This window comes from Pipra filicauda, unplaced genomic scaffold (genome assembly GCF_003945595.2).
Source record: "Pipra filicauda isolate LSUMZ 115617 unplaced genomic scaffold, ASM394559v2 scaffold346_size766342_pilon, whole genome shotgun sequence".
Classification (NCBI taxonomy): Eukaryota; Metazoa; Chordata; class Aves; order Passeriformes; family Pipridae; genus Pipra; species Pipra filicauda.
The window spans coordinates 284,219-306,078 of record NW_024104472.1 but is presented as its reverse complement, the minus strand read 5'-3'; the positions used below and the strand labels follow the sequence as shown (position 1 = coordinate 306,078).

At 34.3% G+C, this 21,860-nt stretch overlaps 1 protein-coding gene across 3 annotated transcripts in view; it reads right to left on the bottom strand.

Annotated features, from left to right (window-relative positions):
• PSPC1 (paraspeckle component 1) overlaps positions 1–21,860 on the bottom strand; it is a 61,641-nt gene that overhangs the window by 24,809 nt on the left and 14,972 nt on the right. For all 3 annotated transcript variants that reach the window (XR_005564651.1, XR_003540338.2, XM_027719238.2), the window contains exons 7-8: positions 7,032–7,089; positions 2,841–3,010 (exon numbers count right to left, since the gene is read on the bottom strand). Coding sequence is in view for 1 of the 3 variants with exons in the window: in XM_027719238.2 (XP_027575039.1) it covers positions 2,841–3,010; positions 7,032–7,089 (228 nt within the window). In the remaining 2 variants the exon portion in view is untranslated. The remainder of the gene's footprint in view (positions 1–2,840; positions 3,011–7,031; positions 7,090–21,860) is intronic.

Below are 21,860 nucleotides of genomic sequence, written 5' to 3'. Positions count from 1 at the left end.
TTAAGATCAACTCTGGTGCTAAAAGTAACTTCATCTTTACAAGCACATCTATAGCAATATATATTCTCTATGTAACAGAGGAGACAGCAAACAGTTTTATACCTGAGCGCTATTCTGTCTTAAATACCAACTACAATGCTTCTCCCTTAAAAAAATTAGACACAGAACATTGTCAAACTGGGGGCTGGGGAGGATCAGCTTTTTTATTTCCAGATAGAGCACATTTATTCTTTTAATAGCAATATAACATGAAGACTTCTATATCCATATATCTGTGGATACTTCAAGTCCATGCTACCTGGAGTCAGTCTTTTACATGGCACTTTAGAAATCTTTAGTTAAGACTTTTAAAACCCTATCCAAATAAAATTACATTAGTCACAAAATGCATAACTGGACTATACTTAGTTTAAAAAAACTTCATATGTATCTAAAGCTTATTCTGAAATATCAATCTAGGATAAAAATCCAGTTAATATTCCACATTTATTTTCCTTAGCTCTGTGCCTAATATTAATAAAGGTATATATGCTTACACAAATTTATTTGCTTAGCAATTAAGACCTAAAACATAAACTCAACATAACATAAACCATTAAAAGCACAGATACATGGTAGAATCAGATCTGGAAATAACTCATCATTCACCTGTTGAGGACAGTTATGCTTTCAAAAGAAATTCCTTCTGCATAGAGATCTACATTAACTGCCCAGGTATTCAGAGTTCAACAAGGACATTCAAGACCAGCATTTTATTTGTATGCCTGAATCAGAAAAGAATTCTTCTGAAAGCCTAACTCCAGAAAAAGCAGCAGAGCTCTGCAGTTCTAAAGTCTGCTAGTTCACATATATTTTGCTAGAAAACAGCATTAAATCTATAAAGATAAAAATATATGCAACTTAGATCATGGTTGTATATATGTGTTTGACATTGAATAAGAGAAATGTTACTTCAAGAGCTGCATAAAGAACTATTACTGAGCCAAAGAACCTTTAAATCTGCAGCACTGGATAAATCTGTTTAAAAATTATCTTTAACTCACGCCAGTTTGTCAGCAATGGATTTGAATTTCAACAAATAACTTATCATGTACTCCTGATAATTTTTACCATTTGACTTCTGGCCAAAAAGTAAAGTCCTCTTTCCAATAAGGAAACCTCTCTCCAGCTTATGAGAAAACTCCAGTAATTAACAACCTCCAATAAAGTACAGGGGGGAAGCTACTTTGAAAATGTTATGTTTAAAGACAATCTGTGGTTCAAAAGACTGCAGCGGAACAAAAAGAAGATTACTACAACTTTCCTCTTAAGACTTCAGAAAAACATTAAATTTAAAAAATTAAATTTTTATTTCTGGTCTATAAAGCATGGTCTCCATATCCCTCACTGGAAATTAACTGTTACAGTGTTTTAGTAGAGACCTCTCACAGGATCTTTAAAGCGTCTTTCCAAGAGCAACAATACAATAAGGCTACGCCTTTCTGTAGGGGCCTGTCCTCCAAATTGAAAACACTCAAAGTCCAAAATGAAGCAAAAAATAAAACCTAATCTGTCCTTCAGAAGCATGCAGAAGAAAATGGAAGAAACATTTTTTAAAACATGCATTTTGAAGTGTCAGTACATTCCCTACATTTTCATACCTGGAATGACTTTTTGTAGAAAAACAACAGTTTAAGTTAGATACCATGATTTACGATACTGTGTTCTTTTCCGTACGCCTCTTTTTCTATGTCTGTATAATCACAAGAGAATGTTCTAGAGGTGACCAATAACACAGTGGTCTACAGCAAAAGCATCTCCCAAAACAGTATTTTGTGAATAGCATCTTCCCTCCTTCATGAGAAATTATACAACTGATAAAATGAGCTGGCTCCTACAACATGAAGTGAGATCCTCTCCTTTTTAATTTGTAAAGACCAGACTCATCATATATGTAGTGCAAAATCAAAATCTCATTTTTCCTCTAAGGAACAAAATTTTTTGTTCAAACTTCATTATACAGATTGCTCAGTCACAGACAGATACTGTTGAGAAGGCATATATAAAAAGATGCAGCTACAAAATGCTTCCGTGTTCCAATAAAACTATAACAGAATCACTTTAGATCATACCACCAGTAACCCAAATATCTATTAACAGAATAGTATTGAAAATACTATTTTAAAATAATAAAGATTTTAAAATAATATAGTTGTTTCTCTACATAAGACATTACAGCTAGGAAAAGTAACCATCTGGCTATGAGAACAAAGCAAAAATGGCTAGTGCTTTAACTGCATCCCAATGGTCTATCGCTTCTGATTAAAAATTCCAGATGTATACAAGATATTCCTTACCACCCATGGCAATTTGGCAATACTAGTTTTCCTGTATTGATATGAGAGTTATGCCCAACAGCTGTTGGCATACTGATTTTCTAAGTGGTGTAATTACTGTCACAATTCTCATGCATTTTACAGTGTTAGAAAAGAAATAGAACACTAAAGTTGCTTCAAAAAATTAAATAGTTTACACAAAGATATCTTCACACTACATAGCTTCCAACATTTAGCTGTTCAAAACCTCTGACAAGCTAATTCATAGAATTTAGTTTTACAAAAGAAAAGAACAGCAAAAGTCTAAATTTACAGATTACCATTCCTAAGGGAAGTAGGATTTTCATAGTAATGTCAAAAAAACATTGCCCTTCTGTGCTGTACATTATTTGTATGAACAAGTTTTAACAATTAACAGATTCAAAATCTAGAACGTTCTTATTCAGCGTGAAAATACCTTTGGTAACAAAAATGGGCCATGAGACATGACAGCTATTCAAAGTAATTAAATTTGTGATACGTTACCACTGTTCCATTATCTGGCATCATTGGTGTTCCCATATTTGCAGCTCCTTCTGGTCCCATGGAAGGACCAGGACCCATTGCAGGGCCAGGTAAAGTTCCTCTGTTGTTCATATTCATACCCATCATTGGAGGAGGGCCTTGGTTACCAGCAGGTGCTGGGCTAAACGCATCTATGCAAAACAATCTATACTTAGAGCTGTCCTATCTTAATTTTACAAGAACAAACAAACAATTTACAATATTTAAAAAGCCAAATGTACAAGACTTCAAATACTTGAAATAAAAAAAAAAAATACATTCTTTGAGACTGTACATTTATCTCAATCATCTGCTTTTAAACAGATTCTCAATAATCCCTAGTATTTTGCATTACATAATTTGCCTCATGTGTTTGAAAATCCCAACCTTTATAGCTTTACAGGTGTACAGTTTCTGTGCAGGAACTGAAGCATTCATACAGCATATATATGCAGTATACACAGCACAAATTAGCAAAAATCTCAGGTCATTTTACAGATATTGCCAGCTATAAGGCAACTTGGCTCTTTGGGGATTATAACACATGAAATGTACATTCACAAGTACTCTTCTATCAATATTATGTTAATTGTATATAGTGCACAGTAAAAGCAATACCAGAGATGGTACTCAGCTTCACAATAAATTATTTGTAATACAGCATAAATAAAATCTTGTATTTAGCTGTAATTTATTATGGGAAAAGTACCAGAAAACTATGGGAAATTTTGCTAGAACTGAAAGTGACAGAACAGTCTCCTCCAAAATTCTGATTCAAAGTAAGAGGTAGAAAAAAGCTTGAAAACATATTTTGAGTAGATCATTTAGCTATAATATTGCACTAGGACACACCACTCTGCCAGTACTCATTAACATACTCAACACGTAGGTAAAAACGCCTTCATAACATTTTCTCCTGTTGTTGTAAGAAAGAAAAAAGTCTGATTATATAGCTCACATCTGCCATTATGAAATATCATCAAGACTGGTGATGATGCGTTCTCCTCCCCCACCCCCAAATAATCCATTCCTTTCAATGAAAATACCTTTGGAACTTAGCCTACACTTAAAAGTATACACCATAAGAATACAAAGAAGTCGGATATGTTGCTAGACCAATAAGCTTGTTATTTTAAAAATAAACCCTCTCACTTCTCATCACAACTGTACTTCTTCAGTAACGAATACATAAATGTACATCATTGTAAGCAGGCCATTCAGTACAGACAGAAGTACTATGACTATCTGCAGGTATGCAAAATTACATCTGTATTACCTGCCTTGATTACACATATCAAAACAGTCAGTGAAACCATGGCATCCAAGATATTGCTGCTGAAACTGAAGAGCTGGGTTTGATCATTATGTCAACTGCAAACTGTTTAGCAAAAACAATCCGTGCAACACAGCAGCACCTGTAAAGTGCTAAACAAGTTTACCACAAGAGATAAAAATCCTGTAATTTTGAAAAGCAGAGCTCTTTTGAGCATAGTGATGAGAAATTCCCAGACCTCTCCCTATGACACTAACTCAAAGATATGCTCAAGCTGGATGCTTCTTACCTACCCACACGATTAGTTCAGGAAGCGGGTAGAAGATCATGTTACAATTCAACAGAATTACCCCTAAATTGTCTTTTAGTATCATCTATTCTGTGGCTAAGTAGAGAAGGAAAAGGAGAAGTCTAAACTGCCAATATAAGAAGGAACCTTTTCTTTTCAGATGCTCTTCCTACTCTGCAGGACTATCACGTTGGCAGCGATCAGTGCGGGCAGCAGTGCCATTACCTAAATGCTAAATTACTTGTTATTGGCTTTTCAGGCTAATTAAACTGAGCCAGCTGGCCACACACAGGTAGCATTACTTCGCTGTCAACTGCAACAAAGTTCTCATGCTCCGTATCATACAAATGCACCCACAGTGCTTCTAGGGTGACATATAGCAACCTATACTATGACATCTGTAATATTAATCCTGTTTCAGGCAGAGTCAGCTCTAACAGGAGGAAAATTACACAGTGCAATACAAGGAGAGAGTGGGGCCCTGCACACTTTCAGCAAGAGGCCACTACAGTATTTTAGCTTTAATTCAGAGGTCGCCCAAAAGACGCTAAAACCTAACAACTTGATTGCCCGTTCTTTTTGGTGGGACACTGATGTTAGCAGTTAATTTACAGGACCAGGTTTAGTAACAGATGGAAAGCCATCACAGATGTTCATGCAACAATGCACAGACACTAAAAAAAAGGCTTTTTCTGCAAACTGGAGGGCTGAAAAAGTACACTATAAATGTCTGAACTGCACATACCAAAGTCTGCCACAGTTGGCAACACGCCAGTCAATAATCCTCATCAATGCAGAGACAGTTCCCAAAAAAAGTTCCTTTTTTCCATATTGAAGTTTAAAAGCTGCACTTAGCATTACAGATCCAGCTAAGTGCTATGATGAGGCATACAGATTCTCCCAGAACTTCTCACTGAAAACTACAAAAAGGAGCAGTTCTGCACAAGTCAGCCCAACACTTATTAAATCTGTCACAGAGGTACTCTGCCTTCTATTAATATAATACAGATGTTTCCATTTGTGAAGATACTCCAGCTCTGTACTGTCCCACATGATGAAATGTTGCAAATGGCACAGGCAAAGGTCAGTTAAAAATAAAGTTACAATTCTGACAGCAATGTTGAGAATGGATGCAAAGGTCAGTAACTAAAGATCTACTATTTAAAGGTCTACTGTAAGGTTTCAGGGTCAGATTGTTTTGGTTGTACTTGTGGAGTTGCTAAAATACTGGAGAAAACCCAAAATCTCTATAGTCAGCTAACCTAAAATCTAGACTGTTTGCTATGGCTATTTTAAAATAGCTGTTCAGTGTTACTATAACTTCTTTTGGAACTACACAATTTACTTCTAAAAGTATTAGGTTTAAAAGCTAGAAAACAAGACTATGAACATCACTGTTAAGCATTAAAACCTGGCAAGAATTGCAGTAAATACACACTTAAAATCTGGATGTAAAAAGTGTATCTTGTGGATCTGCACAACAAAGTCTCTTAGTTAAATGAAGTTTTCAAGTATGCAGCAACGATACGCAAAAGTACAACTATAAAATAAAAAATTTAGTCACAATTTATGCTTCATTTCATTACTTATAGATAACTTCACATCTTCCTTTAGAATTATTTTTAAAGCTTTTCATCATCCCCAAAAGAAAAAACCTATTTCTATATTGCAGCTATAAATGTGTCTCAATTAATAAATGCAAGGAAATAGTGAATAATGTATTTTAAAAGCTGAACCAAGCAGATTTGTTAGTCTACTCATTAGTCTATAAACTCTCATTACTCAAAAAGGTCAAGCAACGTTTACTAAGTTTTATATGTAATTTCAAGTTTAAAATACAGAAAAATAGTTCTACTACTTTTCCTTAAATTACCATCTTAATTTATTTTAAATTAACACGAGGAAGTTTCTGATAGATATATATTGACAGTTAATAAAGTTTAGAAAGATTTGGTGTTTTTGAAGAAATACTCTAAGTTTCAGTCTTGTTTAAAAGCAGATATACTGGATAAGTAAGATTTCAAACTGTTTCGGTCTGCATATATGGAGCAAGCACTAATTATCATACTTTTCTAGATTTCACAGGAACAGTTCTTAGCAGTGACAATATTTAAAGTCACAAGAGCAAACTGAGAATATTTGCAAATACAAATTTGCAGTAAATTAGTAGAGCACCAACCACGTTATTCATTAATCTCATCAAGAACTTGCCAATTTTGACCGCTCCATCATTTCACTGCATGCAATCACAGTATAAACTTCTCTGAATAGACAGTCCCTCCAAAAGAATGTCAAATATTTTTTGAACATAAAATTCCTCTTTTGTATCAGATAATTTCCAAAGCATCATCTTTCCCTGATTTTTGTTTTTCTTAACTTGCACATCTTATTTTTTTTCCCATGTATAGACAAAGCAATAAAATAAAGATACACCTTGGCGGGGGGGCAGGGAAAGCTGTTCGGAAACAAAATATGTGGGATTTTTTACTTCCTAATATTGCTTACTCCTTTTTACCAGTAGTTGTCACTGATTAATAGTGCTTGAGTAACATGTACAGTCCCAAAGAAAAAAAAATTACATTACAGAAGCCTTTTTCCTTCAGATCCCTACCTCCCATGTTAATTGCTCCACGAGGACCCATATCACCCATTCTCATTTCCTGTTCTCTCTGAAAGTAAACATAGTTTTCATGATCAACCTATCATTCTTAGAACTTAAAACATTCCCATTTACTCCATAAAAATAAAAACGTTAAAATTTTCAAAAGTTTCCATCGATTAAAAATAGTACAAGGAACGAAGTTAACTATACTCTTTTGTTTTTGTAATATCAAATGGATTAGGAAGTTCAATATAGCAATGCTGTACATTTTTGTGTGTTAAAGATTAAATATCACAAGTTTAATTCATCATATGCAGCAGTCTAAAGCTCCCAAATAGTTATGCGATCAACTTTAAATAATCCATCTTCACGCAGTGTTTTTCACTAATAAGAAGTATATTTACATTTTAACTGTAAATAAAGAAGTCTTATTACAGTATTGCCTAAAGGCCGTGGTTCAATAAAAGTCAATCTGGCTTCATGATTCAAAAATGCTTGTGTTGACTGGAAACCAAGCTCTGATGTGTTATGGTATATAAACTCAATCTGCCAGATCATCTTTTTTCCAATAGTTTTGACTTAACCTGGTGGCAGAACATGTTCTGATAAATGATATTATGCTATTGATATGCTAGTTCAGATACTGACCATGCTTTTGAAACCAGCATAAAACTGTAGTATATTAGCAGAAACTATAACATGCATTTATACTAAACGGACAAGTAAGTCAAAGTGATCCAGATTCAACTGATGCTCAGTCACCCAACAGCAAAAGAGTTCTGACATTGCTAACCATGAACCACGGCCTGCTGTGAAACAATACTCAAAGGACAGTACCCAGAGTGGCAAAAAATGATCACTTAAAGGAAAACAAATTATACTATCAGAGATAATTTCAAGGATTGCAGTATTACTCATTACATCAAAAGGATTAAATAGAAACAAATTCACAGTTCAAAACAAAAGCTAAAGAAACTCTTCTCCTTAATTGAAAATTTTCTCCTTAATTTTTTACAAGAATGGTAACATATTCTGCTTGAGCAAACACACGTGTGCTAAGAATAAGCATATGCAAAACAATTTACCTCATTTTGAACATCATTCCACTTACGATTTAAGAGCATAAGTACAGATGCACTTTGAAAACAAATCCATATACTAGGCATCTAATCAGTTTATAATCAACTTTTACATGGAAATATTAATAAAACCGAAATACATTCACAGGAATTTTACAGGTTCACAAAACTCCACTTTGGTCAATCATATTTGGGATGCCAAATGTGAGTCTTCTATCTCCACACACTTCAAGTGGCAGACATCATTGTTTGACAGAACAGAATCAATAATTTTGTAAAAATATCCTGTTATGGGAAATTGCCATAAGATATACGACAAAAAGCTCTCAATGTTTCTAGTAGCTCATATTAACCTAGAAAATGTACTTAACATAAGAAGATTACACACTATTTTCAAAAGAATATGACTTAGTGTGGAGAGGAAAAATAAGGCCTGGTAACTAAGAGATAGATGCAGATATTAAGGTCCAGCTACGAAAGGCCATTGATGGAACACTAAGGAGGATCTCTTCTTTTGACCCTAGAACCCATGTTAAAAATTTGTAACAGAGCATACAACTACTTTTGACAGACCTTTCACAGTAACATCCATTGGCATTTTAAGTAAAATCAGCACCCCCACTAGGATCAATCAAACCATAAAATGATAGCAACGTCACAAAATCAGATACAACTTTGTTGATATTAGTCTGCTTGTACACCTCAGCCCTGACATGAGGAAGCAAAAAGGAAAGTGGTCTGTCATCCCTAATGTCAATCCCTAGCCCAAACTGACAGAAAACCACCATGGCTATCAATTTATATTCGTTAGATTGTGTGTGCACACATACAGGCATATGTGCACATGCGACAGGACATGCCACAAACAGTTGTGAGATACTCTTTAGCTACAAGACAAAGTATCAGATTTTGCATTAGTGCACATAATTTACTTGACTCATGTCAGGTTCAACTGCAAGTTGCTTAGTGTTTGGTCTTTCTTTAATATGACAAGTGCCATATAAGGCAGGGCCAAGTACAACACTGGCTAGCTAAGGATGTTAAGTACCGAGCTATAAAGCTGCACTAGCTCGCTCTGTAAAGCTTTAATGTACACTTTCCTTAAAAAGCACATTACCTCCCAGCAATAAACCAGTTTTTTTCACAGCCTGAAATGTTACCAGTCTTCAGTTAACCACAAGTAGCAAGACAGGTAGAACTTGCTATTTTTACTTTTTTTTTAGTCTAGTCTAACATTTGTAACAAAACCCATGAATTAATTATTTGTCATTTTTGTAGCTTTAACTTTGGTGTTGAATTCGTACAGTATAAAAAGTATTTCAGCAACAGAATCAAGATCCATAAATGTACCTTATGATCTCTGCTGCCCATTAGCTTATCAACGTGCCTGCAAGAATTATTATTATTATTATTCCTACTGTTGCATGTTCATAACTTATTATTCCTTGAATTTTCAGCACAGGAAAACTCTTCTGTACTGTTAAACACAGAATTCACAAATTTTCTGTCAGAGAAAATACCCAATTTCAAATGTTAACTGATAGTATGTATCATTATGTCATTAAATGCTCGACATACTAGCAAACTTGTATTTGCAGGAGTCCAGATGATAACAAAAATTTAGTCCTATCACACACAAATCATGTCCTAGACAACTCTTTACTATGTGAGCATAAACATGTTATTGCAACTAAGTCAGGTCAACTAGTCCATGGGTTTTGCCCAAAAGATGACAGAGAAAGGAGTACCAACAGGCAGTTTGACAGAGTAGCTGAACCAGTACTGGCTGGTAATTACAGCCCACCTGAGAGCTTCACTTTTGGATAATCAAGCCCTTTGCAGAACTCAACAATGAGAGTGTTACCTTCTCAGAGCTTCTTTTCCTCACTATATGACTGCCCTTTCTTCAGTTGAGTAGTAGCTGCTTCAGTCCCTTCCCAAAAGCCACCCATAACTACCCATAAGAGGGAGTTAAAACTGAGCAGCAAGAGAGCAGGGTTTAAACTCTTAATAGAGAAATATGTGGCGATTAAGAACCTCTGAAGTCACCTGGTACCTGGGAAAACAACTTAAATTGGAAGAGAACAAGAAAAATGGATGATATGCAATACAGGGGGAAAAGAAAGCCATATGACAAAGAACATGTAGGAAAGTGTATGGTAATCTTTGAGAAGGTCAGGAAAAAAAAAACAACCAACCAAACAAAAAAAAAAAACCCAAACAAAAAAACACCAAAAAAATGTCCTATTGTAAAAGCACTGTTTACACAACTCAGAAGAAAGCTTTCCAAATTACTTCTGTTGCAGGATTCTTATATAATACTTCAGAACTCATTAATGCAAACAATCCTCCGATTTATCTGAGTAATTTGCTTTTAGAAAAATTGCTATGATGGCAAATACAGAATTATACTTGCTAATTGCTTTAGATACAAGCATGAAAAATTTTATTTCCTCACAATTCCAACTCATTTTAATGTGAATTGTAAAAAGCAGATCTACACAAAAATACTGAATTCAGTTTTTAAATTATACATTTTACATTTCATATAGTATGGATTCTCCCCCTTTTACCAGTATTAGAAACCAGGTCTCTCTAGTATTTGAGGTGTATCATGCACAGTGTTCTTATACCTTAAACACCACTGATACAGCAGTGTAAGTACACAGAGAACTGCCAAGATGATTCTTCTCAGTTTTTTAAATGTATTAGTTTTTTGCTAAATTCATTCTACAAAATCATGAAACGAAATGTTTTGAAAAGAAACCTAAGAATTGATACAAGAGAATGTATCAGATGCAAATCCCTTCTCACACCAAAAGTAAAAATACAAATAGTCATAAAACTGACCTTTTTTAATAGACAAAGCAATACTACTTTTTTTCCTGAGAAACAGGCTTTGCAATTGCAGCACCCCAGAGAAAATTAAAAATCTTGTCTCCAAATGATGCAACAGTCATGGTAACAAAGCTACCCAAAAATTATGGTATGAAATAAATATAGTATGGAATATTTTAGAACAGCAAAAAGCAAGATACCAATGAAATATTAAGATAACAGATCACACAGTTTACAAGTGTTTGTAGCCACGAGATACACTTCTCAATTAATATGGGACTATTTACTCACCTTTCAGCTAAGGAATGGTGACCACAGTACTGCCAAGACATGGCATCCAAAAAATGCCTTAGCAAAAAAAGAACACTTAACCCTGTAAACTTGCACGCAGTAGTTTAATTAGCACTTTATCTAGGTTGAGTATTTAGAGCAAAATGTAATTCACAGTGCTGTTGATTCTCACTTGTTTTCATTAACATGGAAACGAAATTTGAGTCTCTATCAGATTCATCTGTCGAAAGAGGTATGACATTTCTGTACCTCTTACTAGAATGCCTTACTCCCTTCTAGTGTGGTTTATTTTATTAAATTCTTTCTAGAAAAGAAAAATTATTTCTAAAGACCTCTTCAGGAGGTATAATGCCCATAAACCTTACACAAACTGTAATTTACTGAAAGATACCTATATTTTAATGACATAAATCATAAAAGTTATTAGAATTGCTAGTTGGCAATCAAAACTAGAATTTGGGGGACAGTTTTGATTGTATATTATTTGTCTTTTCCTCAGAATGTCTATTTCACTCCAATGACTAGTTCACTGGAAGCTAAGCTGCCAGCAAGAAGTTAAAGTAATAAAAACCTTCTCCTCTTCCACCCACCCTTCTTGTCACCTTTCCCTCTTTAACTTGTCCTTCAATTAAGATTCGTATGTAAGATCCAAAAGTTACAATATCCCCAAACAGTTCAGTTTATTCCATCACATACAGTAACTTTAAATAAAAAACACTGATCTTTCAAAATCCAAGATTTCTGTGTAATCCTGAGCACTGCAGTCTACATGCAGAGCTGATCCCTCCTCTGAGCTGGGCATCATACTAGATGATTCCAGAGATGTCTTCCAGCCTTAAGTACTCAAAAACTCTATGAACTGAGTGATAGCTCCCACCCAGGAGTTTGGAAAAACAGAAGCTCTTACCTCGCAGAAAGCAGCACAAATATATTAAACTAGATAACAACTAAAGTAAATGTAGTTGTAAAACATATAGCATACAGTAAACTACAGAGCTCTGTTTATAAATAGGAAGCCTAATGAAAAGAATCTTCACTAGGTTTAATAGCTGTCAACTATTCAATCAGGACTCAACCTCCAAGAAAAACATCCTAAGAGGGCTAAGGAGATAAAGGAAATTTACTCCTTAGTGACTCAAGTCATCAAAAGAACTGATGGAGACGACTCACTAAGTTACAAAATAAGCATAAAAAAATCTATCACATTGATAAAACCACGAATACACACTACATGACATACACAGATACATATATTCCAGTAAATGCTACAAATTGGAAAGAGATCCCTAATGGTAGTAACAATTATAATCAGAGCTGTTGACAATAAGAAAAAAAATCTGATTTTCCCTTACAGAAAAAAAAAAATTATTAGTCCAGTGCATTAATTATTTCCATTATATCAATGTTTTATTAAGACAGGGAAATTTCTCTTAAAACTAATTAACAGCAAAAGTATAGGAATGTATTTGAGAAAAACCTCCATGCATTACATCTTCACTTTCTGCTTTTAGTTCTGAGTACAGAAAGTCTTCTACTTCTGTGAGGCCTCATTTTCCTCCTATGTCAGTTCTGAGGATAGTCCTCAGAATCTAAATCCCACAGAAAAAAAACCTCCTAACCAAACAAATGTCATTAAACTACTCAAAATATTGACTATTCTAAGCTGAAGTTATTCTTTAAAAATACAAAAAAATATTATACCTTGAGTCATGTTTTAAAATCACAGGTGTATTTTAATAAAAACTAATACTAAATTCATATAAATGTGCAAAACAGCCACCACAACATATTAAAAACATCAGTCAATATACCCTGTAACATATACTAGTGTATTTTACACAGATTAATAAAGAATTGGGTAGGAGAGTACTCCATTATATAACTTCATTAACTACTGAAAAGCCTCTCAGCATATCACCTGACAGTAACACTGTAAAAGACAGAAATGGATTGCAGTTTTGTGTGTGATAGAGAGCACACACACACTCAACACTCCTATTTTACAGATTTAGAAGAAATCATTTTCAAAAAGTTACGTTTTCTCTCACATTCACCTTAAGACCAGCCATTTCTGATCTTTAGAAAATGGAAGACGGTTCAGGATCTTTGTTTAGCCAAAGCTAGCTTCTACTTGCCAAAACACACAACTTGCTGGGTTTTTCTTTTTTGACAGTATGGTGCTGAACAACTGTGAACCTCCCAGTAAACTTTGGTTTTGCCATTCTCCTACAGCTGGATGTAAAACCCAATGTGAAGTAAAGCTGACTTCCTTTCAGTACATTAATCCTCACGTGATGTTTCAGTCAGGTCTACACTGACTGTTTTGGAAAAGGAAGCAGTTTAACTGCACTAATACTACTCACATTACAAAGACTTTTAGGGGATACCTCACTAATCAGCAACATTTAACAATCTCCTGAAAGAAAATACTATTTAATACACAACAGCCAGCCACTAGGCTAATATTTTAAAGCGGTAAGCCCACCTAGAGGCTCCTCAAATTTGTAAGCATCAAGGCGACTGAAGGATTCCAGAAACTGAAACACATTTTTACTGAACAGTATAATGTAAATCCCATTGTACAAGTTGGCACTCATCTATAGCAGTTGCCAAGTCCTATTAACACAATCTGATTATAAGTGTTGAAAATGTTAAGGAATGAACAATCATTACATTACTATTATTCTCAAAATATGTTACTGCAAGAAATATTTTTTCTTAAGATTAGTTTCAATGCGATTTGTAAAATTCTTAAGTTTTCCTCAAAATCTAAACTGAAGGACAGCCAAGTCTCTCTTCGTAAGGGATGCTCCAGACCCCTAATCATCCTTGTGGTCTCTGCTGGACCCTTTCCAGTAGTAACTTGTCTTTCTTGAACTGTGGAGACCAGAATTGAGCACAACACTCCAAATGTGGCCTCACTAGGGCCAAGTACAACTCAAAAGTTTCAGTCAACTGCAAGTGGCTAATACCTTAGAGTGAAATCCATCTGCAGTAAAAAGTCACTTTCATAAAACTGTTCAAAAACTGTGAGGTTTGTTTGTTGTTTTTTTCTAAGTTTAAGTTTGGGGTAGAAAGTAAACTAGATTAGGAAAACAGTCCAAAATATCTGCAACTCTCAAACTGTTAAACTTGAGAATTGCAATCTTGTACAGTAAATAGACAAAAGCCATTAACTAGAATAAAAGCACAAATAACTGTATTTTCATTCAAAAGCTTATGTGACTTTTAAAGACTTTTTATAACATAAGCTGCAGCAGCTTTGTTTTTACAGAACTCATACTTTCAGAATGCTGTATTACAGGTCAAAAATTCAAATTACAATCTAACTTGTTCATAAAAAGAAAATAGTCTAAAATAAGTCAAGATTTACCACAGAACCTAGTTTGTTGATTACAGAACTTGGTCCCATATTGAAATTTGTGTCTTTCCTGCTTCATTATTTTGTCTTGCAGTTACTTGCTCCTTCTCTGAACTTTAATACTGCATTTAAACCACTGCATTAATATATTATTATTTCTGAGCTTTTCTCCCACCTCTCCCATTTCCATTTGCTGTAATACAGTAAAATATTGTATATACAGTGTCTACAAAATAAAACTGACTAAAAAAGTATCTCACTTTCTCATAACCTGAGGAAAATGTTATCCACCACACAAAAAGATTAACTGTATACAGAAGGCAGAATCAGGCCCCAAACAAACTGCATATATTCAGTAACTAGGAAAAAAAATCCAAGTATTTTAATTCCATGCCTCTATTTAATCACCTTTACATCATTTACATCCAGTTAAAGGAAAATCCTACCATGTCCCCTCACTGCTTATGAAGCACTCTCAGAGGATGTAACTGCGAAGAAGGATGCTTTTTCCAAATGCCTTTGCTGTTGATTATTTGAGAGAAAAACAGAAACAGATATTCTGTCAAATTTTCCGCTTGATATAACAGCTAACACTCACAAGAAAGATCAAAATCTTCTTGTCAAATATTTTAAGGCAAAATTCAGAAATAATTTTTCACAAGACAAATGTGCTTAGAAGGTAACCACTTTTAACAGATCTGGAAATCCTTTGAAAAATAAGAGAGAAGAATATATTAATTCTCTTAATAGCAACTTTCTCATTACAACATTCTGTCAATTAATCTGGTTCTGCTGGAGTTAAGAGCCACCTTAGATCCATGGAACCAACATGTGAAAACGATTTCTCCCATTTCTGTTAGCTTCATTTTTTCAATGACAGTAAAGAAATTAAAAACATAAATTAAATACAGATCAAGAACTGAACATAACATAAGTATTTTTTCAAAGGCATTTTACTGTTTACTTACCCACAAAACTACTCTCTGGAAGAAATGTCCATCATATCACCAAGTTCACAACTCAGACATGTAATACACTTACGCTACATTCACAATATATTCACAACTTCACGGGCATATTAGAGAATTTTATGCCGCATCTTAGAATTATTCTGGTTTTATTTGAGCTAAAGAAATGTCATGAGAACAGGTAAGTATCAAAACAGACTTCCATGGGAGCATTTCTTACTTTCACAGAATAGACTGCAAATGATTTAAGATGCACTCCGTAATTTTTACCCTGGTGGGTGTGGATTTGAAGGGCTGCTTAACTGATAACAAAGACTGGGCTAACTGTACGATCATGCACAAATGCACTAAAATACTTAAATGAAAATCAGGTGTCGTAAAAGAATGCTGCATTTTAGATTTCCCAAACGTTAAGTTTTCCTTGCACAAAAACCAAATCCATACAAATATTAAAAAAGAGTGAACACTGGATTGGTTCAAAACAACCACCTTCCCCAAATGATTCAAAGATGAGATGTAGTGAAAGTCCTCAATGTTTACTTAGAAGAAAAATTAATCACCTAAGAATATCCTTTATCATGAAGTATTTCTGTAAAAATCTTACCTACTTTTTAATTGAAGTGTCAACGATAACACTGCAAAATCAACTTAAAACACTTTAAAAGCAGCACTACTTATAGTCACAGTGCACTAAATCTGACTCTTTGCCAGACTTCTGTATTAACAATTTTTCCTCACCAAGCAGATACTAGATACGCTGACTAAATTATAACAAAAAAAGCAGTCCACTTGTAGTTGCTATCCTGTAACTCATCTGAGTTCCCAAGAGAACATGCAAGTATTTGCCAAAAGGAAGCTGAAAGCCAAAGTTTTTCAATGCTACAAAGAGGTCCTGTAGGAGAAACTTCTAACAGGCAAACACTCTCTTTTATATATGTTACATACGTTGCTTACAACCAGAATAGTTCAGTTTAAGATTTTTCCAATAAACTTTTGGCCTGTCCACAAATACAGCACATAAAACACAGAAAAACATGAACAGAGAAGCATAAATGAAACTTTTTGGCATGAAACCAGGCTCCATAATTTTCCAGCTAGTAGTTTTTACAACCTGTAGGCCAGTTACTGTAAAACTGAAGCAACATGAGGTAGACTTGAATAAAGATAGATCTTCATTCATTTATTCATTTGAATAAATGAAGATCTGACTGAGGAAAACAATACACTGTACCAGGCAATTCTAGTATTTGCAAAGTTTAAGAAACTGGTCATCTAAACAAATCCAAAAAGATTAAGAAACATTGCTTTCTAGTTAAATACCCTAACCCAAGTCCACACACAGTAACTCTTCAGCTACAGCTGCTTTCATCAAAAGATATCCAACAAAGACTAGTATTTTATTTATGTAGTATAGACCCAAAGGTCAGAATCATGTTAGGGACACAATGGGGATCACAATCATTAGGGACAAACAAAAACAGCTGGATCTTACCTAAACATAAAAGTTCCCCTATAGTTAAACAAATGTTTAATAATTCAGAAAGAGTGGGGAAAATGAACGAGAAGACTCAATAAGTAAATAATACTTAGAAAGTTATAAAAACCAGTACCATGTACAGAAGAGAAACAAAGCCTGAAGAACCTAATTCCATGTCTTTTTTGGATCTTTTATGTTAATATGTTTAGAAGAGACAACTACAAGCTATCGTGCCAAAAAAAAGATACACAAAACTGCATTCAGGAACTCTACTAAAAGCAGTGTGCTTTGTGCCACGTATAAAACAAAACTAATACAAACACTTTTTCATCCTACACAACTCTAGGCCTAAATTAGTGAGCCAGTAGCCATTGTAGGAAATTGTAATGGTGACAAATTTTTTTAGTAGGGCCTGTTGTGACATGACAAGGGGTAATGGCTTTAAACTAAAAGTGAGTATATTCACACTAGACGTAAGGAAGAAATTTTTTTACAATGAGGGTGATGAAACACTGGAACAGGTTGCCCAGACAGATAGTGGATGCTCCATCCCTGGAAACATTAAAGATCAGGTTGGACGCGGCTCTGAGCAACCTGATGTAGTTGAAGATGTCGCTCCTCATTGCAAGTGGGTTGGACTAGATGGCCTTTAAAGGTCTCTTCCAAACCAAACCTATGTTTCTAAGATAACGTTCAGAAAACTCATTTTTAAATGGTAAACTTTAAATATATTTAATTGACTCTTTAAGTGTTAGTTTCTATAGAACTCCCCATCTGAACAGTTACAAAACAGCTCTACCAAAACCAATCTTTTTACCAAAAAACACTACATATTAAAAAGGCTAATAAATCTAACACCTAATCTCTGGAAAATTAAAGTGTACTTGATGGAAGACAGAAGTATCAGATTTAAAATCCATTTTCTTCAGGGAAGACACAAGAAAAGCACTAGATCTGGTAATGAGATAAACTTACTCTCACAAAAAGACCTGTGAAATATTCAGGAGAAAAATTATAAATATTTTAATTAAAAAAACCTTTAGCTGGTATCAGTAGACAAGCAACTGCACTAAGACAAGCTAATTTCTATGTCTCAGTTTACTGCATTATCATTATTAAAATTTTCTGCCCTATGAGAGCTACTGAAGCAAAACGTGAGAGGTGAAGCAAAAGGTCACACAAAAAAAAAATACTCAGAAGGTACTATCTGTAAGAGACAAACCAGATCTATAAACAAGCTTTCCTCACACTACACAACAGACCCTTTAACAGGTTTCCTCACACCAAAAAATACTATTTCACTTATTGCTTCTTGGGTGTTTTCCTCTTTCTTTAAACATAGACCCTGAATAAAGACAGACTTTTCTAACTGGAGGAACTTATTTTGGCTGCAAGTCTCAATGCCACCAAGTAAGATCTCAGGATTCAGACAGGTGGGTGAGTCCAAAATAGGTACCAAGTAGACAACTGAAACTGAGAGTTAGTTTCTTCTTAGTCTGGGTAAATACGTGTACAAACTCCAAGTCAAACTTAACTGCAGTAGCTGAGGAAGAAAAAATGAAAATTATTAAGGCAAACATTAATTTTAGCTTCTTCAAAATATCTATGGCATTTATCAAACAAATTACAAAAGCCTCATTCTTACTTGTCAGAATATAAAAAACTGAAGAATTCCATATTTGAGGAACTTAAGTTGGATAGACAATTTTTTTTAACTTGTGAGCAGTAATAATTTTTGGAAATAATATTAACATATAGAATATAGACTTAGTAAAATTGTTATGAAACAGGGAAAAGCCAAGTATGTAAACAGAGTATTTTACAAACAAGCATACCAGATGCATTTGAGGTCTTTCTATTAATAATTGAACAAAAATGGCATCTGCTAAAGCTGAGGCCTCATTAAACATCAAGACTGACAAAGACAGATGACATTTTGCGATTACATATGAAATATCTGAAACATCTGAAAGGCGTTTAGTTTCTTGATCATCAGTCTTACTCAGGGAAAATAACATTACAAACAAAATTAGATAATCTAGAGAACATGGAAGAAAAATTCCTTATCAATTACTGTAGAAGAGAACAAATCTGGAAATGCTTAAAAGCATACTGCAACACCTAATTTCATGCTAGAGGTTTATGCACATTTGATAGCACATGAAGGTACAAAAATTACTTATGAATAGTCACTTGTTCTGTCTGCAAGTTCACATGAAGTACATATTAGTATTTTCTAAAGCACTTTGTGCAAACATTAGAAACGACTGCAACAGAGTAAAAGATTAGTCTCCTAAATACAGCACAAAAAAATTTATCACATCACCTAAATACTCACAGTTCACACGTACAGAAATAGAAAATTATAAATTAAACATTGTGACAATTATTTGCTCCATTACTGAAAGAATTACTTTAAGCAGCATCCTTGAGACACAAAAACTTAATCTAGAAAGTCACTTATGAACCATCCTAAAATGGTCATAGAATACTTACAACCCAAAGATATCTTATGCCACAAATAGCTTCAGTTTATGTATATAAGCACATAATATGCCACAAAAAGATGGTTGAAGTTCTGCATTGTTTTCATGCAGTGTCTTTGCATACTAAAAGCAGATGATAGTTAAAATAATTTTTCCTACCTGACAATGTAATTATAGGCTGAAAATAATGTATGTAGTTTCTGAAAATAATACGAATTGAATATTTTAAGGCCTGTTACGAAAGTATTATTCTTGCCTAAAGGAACAAATTTAGTATCCAAAACACAAAGGAATAGAAGAAACGCATGATTTAAGAATCGCTCCACTGGTGTGTATCACTGTACTCCTGCAAAAATAAAAATAATTTAATGCTACTGCCAAAACTAGAACCACCCACAAAACCACAAACTGCATATTTATAAACTGCTTGCTCAAAGGCCTATAGCATGTTGCTTTAGGCACAGGAAGAAACTTGATCACTGAAGTAAAACCACTGCCAAGAAAAGCAGGAATGTTTTGTCAGGTTGGTGTTTTTAGTTCTATGTTTAATGATCTGCCTTTCTCCAAGCTCGTTTTACCTTAAAAGGCTTTTAAAGCGTCAAACATGAGCTACTGCTTCCACAAGTATGTATGCTGGATTGCAGTAAGGAGGTAATTCATGTCTCCCAACCATGTCTCTCTCTATAAAAAAGAGTTTTTATAAAGCATCAAGAAACAAAGACTTTATTTATACAACCTCTCAAAACTTCACCAGCATCAGCCTCACTAAGTATACTAAGCTGTCAAGATAAAATAACCAACATTATTAGAAAACAGATCAAATTTGAAAAGATCCTTGGAAATTTTTTATTAATTTCACTGGGCATCTGCCCTAGTCTAGAGTAAGGTAGGAAATGATTCTGTGAACAATTCAAACTGCTTACACTACTAGAGCTTTTGAGCATAATACTATCAGAAGACGGGATAAAAATACAGTTCCATTCACTTGAGAGGCACAAAGTGCAAAAAACTACTCCTGAATTAGAGAAGTCCAAGGAAATCTGACAGTTTTGTTTCAAACATGTCTAATGCTTAACTTGCAAGTTAACGTAGAGGTGAGGGATAAGACACGCCTCAGTAGGCTCCAAACAGTAAGAAATGGAAAGCTACATTTATAAATGCTCCAAAGAAGGACAAAACTCTTAGAAGAAAAACTAAATATGGTGGGAATATGAAGCTATGAACTTCACTCTTGTTTTGCAATGTGCTTTTTTACTCCCTTGCTCTCATCTGTCTTACAGCTTTTGATACAAGTCCACTACAATCTCCACTGTTGAAGCAATCTCCACTGCTTTCGTGGTTGCCACTTTATGCCGATACTTACACAACATACTTGAGCAGCAGTGCTCCTGCAAGAAAAACTGAAGGAAAGCAAAACATCTACAAATAATTCCTGAAAAGACTATGAGATTAAAAGGAAAAGTATTTAATATACGAAGTCTTACATGAAAGAACACGAAGCATTCAGAAGTTTAAACTCATTTCACAGGAATCAGTTCCCTACATATGCAAGTTACACTTTGAAAAAGAGGAGTTTCCACGGAGGGAAGAGGGCAAGGACATCCAAAAATCTCAACTCCCTCTTTAAACTATCAGGAAGAAGAGCTGTAAGTTTTTATTGCAACTATTGTTTCATCAACTACAATAATCACCTATTTCACACTGTTACTACAGAATTAAATCTGTACACCACAAAACTAAGACTATAACTCCTACATATTTTGGTCTCTATCGTAGGTACATGAAAACTATTTTAATATACTAAATCCAAATCACTCTAAGCTGGTGACATGAATAAAAGTATTTCCTGGAACTGGAATTATTTGGTAAAAAGGCTCCAACTGAGATTTAACAGTGTAAATCTAAGCAAGTGATTCACAACTGGATAGTAACCACTGCATGTCTGAACAATTAATGTATTAACCAGCACTCAGAAGTACTTTTTTTTAAAAAGTACTTGTGCTGTTGAAAAATACAATATTGTTTTCAATCACCATCAGCAAGATCCTCTTTCAGACAGAGGAATGTACACAAAATAAAAACTACCAAAATACTACAGGAAAACAAATTTCCCAATTAAGGTACTGTGAAATTAGAACGCATATATATTGAGATATAACAACAGATTTTAACTAACCGACTTTTAGAAAGCAAGGGAAAATCTCTAAGCAATATGGAAGTGTTTATCAATAACTTATCTAGTAGAGATCACAGAACCAGATTAGTAAATTCTTTAGGCATCACTAGGCTGCCCATTAGGCTAACAATCAATGCAATCAAATTTCTAGTGTACATCAAC